A 4,473-nucleotide genomic window follows, 5' to 3' on the forward strand; every position below is an offset into this window, starting at 1 on the left:
CTGAGGGAGCACTCAATCACCTCATCCAGATAATTGGTAAAGATGTGGTGACCTTTGGGTGACAACACACCCATCCCAGGAGATACTCATATATGCACACAAAGTTACGCAGCCACCGATTCCAAGCCTATTTTCAGAGCATGGTTTAAAATAGGAGCGGATGCTCAAGAGCATCTCTCAATGCAATGGGCAAATGCCATGGGCCTAACAACCTCTGTGGCCCTGCTTCTCCCCATGGGCAAGTCCCACAGACATAACTCAGCGCATCCCCAGCCCGGGGGTGACACAGGATCTGCAGGAGAAGCTTCAGTGCAAGCAGGCAGCCCGGAGCAGGCTAAGATTAGCAGTCACCCATCTATTATACATGAAAAGCCAAGGCAGCAACAGCCCGCAGGATGGGATGTGGACACTCTCTTCAGCGTAACTGCTCTAATTTTAACAGCCCTGGCCTGGTTTCTCTGCAGGCACATTCAACGGCAGTCAGGCCACATCTGCATTTCCTCCTCCCCAAAAAGTCAAAAAACTGGCGTGTGCACAGAGCACAACAGCCTTCAAGGGCGAGTACGGCACAAAATTATCCCAGTAAGGTCAGGTAATGGCTCTCCACTTCTTCCAGTACGTGGTGAAGGCTGGGAAGAACCAACTGTGTCTGCAGCCTCATTTTATCACAAGGCAGGAATCTGCTGCCTCTTCCACAAAGACTTCCACCCGTGCCAGTGAACAACACATTAAACACAAATTAATTTATTTAAATAATTGAAATGTGTGCTAAGAAAACGCCACCTCAGCCCCATGTCCTATACCCCAGCTCCCTCCCATCCCACCAGGCGAGCGATGGACCAGCGCAGGGACCCGGCCCAAGGCTCTGGCAGCCCCTTCCCTCAGCCCCGCTAACCTGTTTGTGTGCGTGCAGATCAGCACCCGCACGTTGGGCTGCCTGAGGATCTCCATGGTGGCCATGGCCAAGGTGAAGGTCTTCCCTGTGCCGAAAGGCCCGTAGATGAGGAGAGGGGGGACCTGCCGGCTGCTGGTTGCCTGGCCCGTGATGAAGGAGATGGCCAGTTTCTGCTTGCTGTTCCCTTTCTGTGGCGACCCCAGAGAATAGGGGACAGAGCAACTGGCGACATCTGGTAGGACCAGCTTCTCATCCAGCAGGCGATCCACAGCCTGGTGCCACTGCCGGAACAGCAACTGGTCGATTTGGAACTGGATTTCCACCTTGTGGGAGGTGTTCGCCTTGAAGTTCAGCTCCGAGCAGCATCTCTTTGGTATCTGCAGCCAGATGGTCTTCTCCGTGGTGGCTTTATGCTCCACGCCAACCTCGTAAATGCGGTTGTCTATAGGCGGGTCAAGCGCCAGGAAAGCGGTGGGGACGGACCTGCTCAGCAGATACCCCTCGTCCGTGTCCGGGGAGAGGTTGTACGGGGTAGGCACTTCAGCAAACAGCTCGCCGGAGTGGGCAAACTTCATCCCCATGGAGAGGCTCTGCAGCATGGGGGTGAGCGAGATGAGCACCCGCAGGTTGAGCCTGACAGGAGGAAACACCCAAATGAGCCGCGGGGCTTGGGGCACAGCAGCAACCGCCCTCTCCGCTGCAGAGGAGGCATTGCCACCGTACCCAGAGAGGGGCTGCCACCCCCTGAGCACCCAGAGCCAGAAACCATGCATCGAGCTAATTCATGGCCACAGGACCAGACCCATCCCGTCCCTTCCTATCACTGCCCAAGAAACCATCTTTTCATGGCAGGTTTCAATATTTGAAGCTCCCCAAGACCCAAACCAGAAGGGATGGAGACTTCAGTAGCACCATGGCCACCAACGAGCCCTGGTCCACAGCGACCCAAACCCCTTTGGACCCACGCCTGGCACTTACTTGGCAATCAGAGCCTGCATGGCTTCTTCCTCGCGGAAGAGGAAGCTGTGCATCCTGTCGCGATAGTTGAGACGGGTGATGGGGACGGCGGCTCCCCCCTCGCGTTGGTAGTCCAGGGCCAGGGCGGGCGGTTTGTACTTGGATGTCTTCGTCCGTCCTCGGCACGCTGGGAACGATGATGCGGTTCCCCCTGTCCCACCGCACGAAGTTGACGGGGCGGCCGCTGTCCCTGCTGCTGGGGACGTGCTGGGGGGTCTCCCTGCGGCCCACCTTCACCTTGATCTTCTGCATCAGCACGGGGCGGCTGCCAAAGTCGAACACCACCCACTGCTCGAAGACGCCCAGCGTGCAGCACTCCACACAGACCTCCACCAGTGCCGCCGGCGGGGAGGAAGGCAGCGTGGCCACGTGCTCCCCACGAATGTAGTGGAGGCCCCGGGAAAGGCCGTTCCCCGTGAGGTAGAAGTTGGCTCCAGGTTCGCGCTTCAGCAGTGCCACGTGCTGCAGGGTCATCTGCCGGGCGAGGAGAGGACAGAGACATGGTGAGGACAGCCTGGCGGCTGGTGAGGTCCTCCCAGGTCCTCCCAGGTCCTCCCAGCAGCGTTTCCTACTGAAAGCTGCTGCAGAAACCATGCTGGACCCACGGTGCTCTTGCTTATTCCTTGTGCAACCCCACAGCAATTAGTTGAAGCTCTTAAAGAACCCCAGGTTTCAGTTTTATAGCAATTGCACTGGTCTGCTATGAGCAGGAAATCTCCAGCTGGAGAGGACGGTTGGACACAGGCTCTTGTTCCCGACACCCACAAAATCCAGGGCAGGAAAGCTGCTGAAAAAAATTTGTGATGATACGAGGGAGGTGCTGAGGGCAGCGGGGTTCACCCCAGCCCCATCGCACAAGGTGAGACAGGAGATGCAGTGGCTGCACCTCCATGCGCAGCCCCAGCTCAGAAACTGCCTGAGCTGCTTCTAAATACCCAACACGCGTCCTCATCTGGACACCCCAAATCCCTTTCCTTCTGCCCCTTGCAGAAATAATGATTAAATAAATAGTTTTTTTAAAAAACCCAAAGGACAAGGACTCGCAGGCTCCTGCTGCACGGAGCTGGGCTTACCTGGGAGTGGACCTTGAACTTCCAGCGGTACCGCATCCTCCTGTCCTCCGACTGCACCTGCAGGGGCTGCTCACACACCACCTTGACACCCTCGACGTGCTCGGCCATCTGCAGGGGGCACAAGAGGAGCGGGGCTGAGGACAGGGATGCACCACAGAGCCCTCCATGGGTGCAGCTCCATTCTTTCCTTCATGCCAACCTCCTCTCTTGGTCCCTACCCACTGCTGCTCAGCATCCCCACGCAGCATCCTTGGGAAGCCAAAGGACCCAGAGCAGAGCAGCGTGGCCACTCTTGGGCTGCTGTCTCAAAAGGGGTGAGGAAACAAGGATGCAGCGTCCCTTTCCGCATCAGAAAGGTGGGTGGTGGGCTCCGTTCCCTGGCTCCTACACCACTGGGGTCTCCCGCCCCAGTCACTACTCACAATCAACACCTCGTTGGAGCACATCCGATACTCAGCGATGAGCCGGTCCTGGTAGGACAAGAGCCCTTCCTTTAGGGCTTGCTTCTTCTTCTTCGCCGCAACCTTCACCCTCTGGATCCACTCCTGCAGCTCCTCGGCTGAGTGCGCCTTGGTGCAGCCACTGCCCATCTCGCACACGTCCGCTCTGTCGGGAGAGAAGTGGCCGGGGTGGCATGGGGGGACTGTAAGGGGCCACCCCCTGCCCCTGCCCTCTTCACAAAGATGCTGGAGGGAGTGGAGCATCTCCTGCTGAGGAGCGGCTGAGGGAGCTGGGGGTCTTGAGCCTGCCTGAGGGGTGCCCTCATTCCTGGGGATCCATGGGGAAAGGGCAGTGTCAGGAGGAATGAGCCAGGCTCTGCTGTGGAATGGCCAATGGCAGGACAAGGGGCAATGGTCCCAAGCTGGAGCACAGGAGGTTCAAGCTGAAGATGAGGCCAAAGTTTGTGAGTGTGAGGGTTCTGGAGCATGGCCCAGGCTGCCCAGAGAGGTTGTGGAGTCTCCTTGTGTGGAGACACCCAAAGCCCTGGCCGTGTTCCTGTGTGACTGCTCTGGTGATCCTGCTCTGGCAGGGGTTGGACTGGGGGAGCTTTCCAGGTCCCTTCCCACTCCTCATATTCTGGGATTCTTCCCCACAGATGCCTTACCTGCTACACAGTGAGAACTTGGTCAGCCCGAACGGCGGGGCACGGTGCACCCACTGCACGGAGCTGTCGGCCGACAGCATCTGCATGTGCTCGACGGAGGAGCAGTGGCTCTCGAAGCTCTCCAGCGAGCTGAAGGTGACGAGGCAGAGCCGGCAGTAGAAATGCATCGGTGGTGGAGGTTCGCTCTTGGTGCCACCGGTCCCTGCGGCCAGCACCAGGTCAGCGCGCACCAGGCCGTGCTCCCTCTCGGCCTCCCACACCGCCATCTCCACGTCGCTGTGGGCGTACTGGCAGCGCTGGGGGCCGTGCTTGCAGGCCTGGCCCCGGGACACGAATCTGCAGTAGCTGAGGGTGGGGATGAAGTCGGGGCATGGCCGGATGGC

The 4,473-nt window shown here is 58.6% G+C and overlaps 1 protein-coding gene across 1 annotated transcript; it reads right to left on the bottom strand.

Annotated features, from left to right (window-relative positions):
- Window positions 1–895: 895 nt before the first annotated feature.
- Window positions 896–4,426, bottom strand: LOC104547057 (helicase with zinc finger domain 2-like; the record flags this gene model as incomplete). Its single annotated transcript, XM_010192610.1, has 6 exons — window positions 896–1,528; window positions 1,874–2,039; window positions 2,137–2,386; window positions 2,986–3,093; window positions 3,408–3,591; window positions 4,091–4,426. Coding segments are annotated over 6 exons (1,677 nt in total), but the record flags the coding sequence as incomplete, so codon positions are not given.
- Between the last annotated feature and the right edge of the window lie 47 nt (window positions 4,427–4,473).

The sequence above is a fragment of the Mesitornis unicolor genome, unplaced genomic scaffold (genome assembly GCF_000695765.1).
Source record: "Mesitornis unicolor isolate BGI_N332 unplaced genomic scaffold, ASM69576v1 scaffold37829, whole genome shotgun sequence".
Taxonomy (NCBI): Eukaryota; Metazoa; Chordata; class Aves; order Mesitornithiformes; family Mesitornithidae; genus Mesitornis; species Mesitornis unicolor.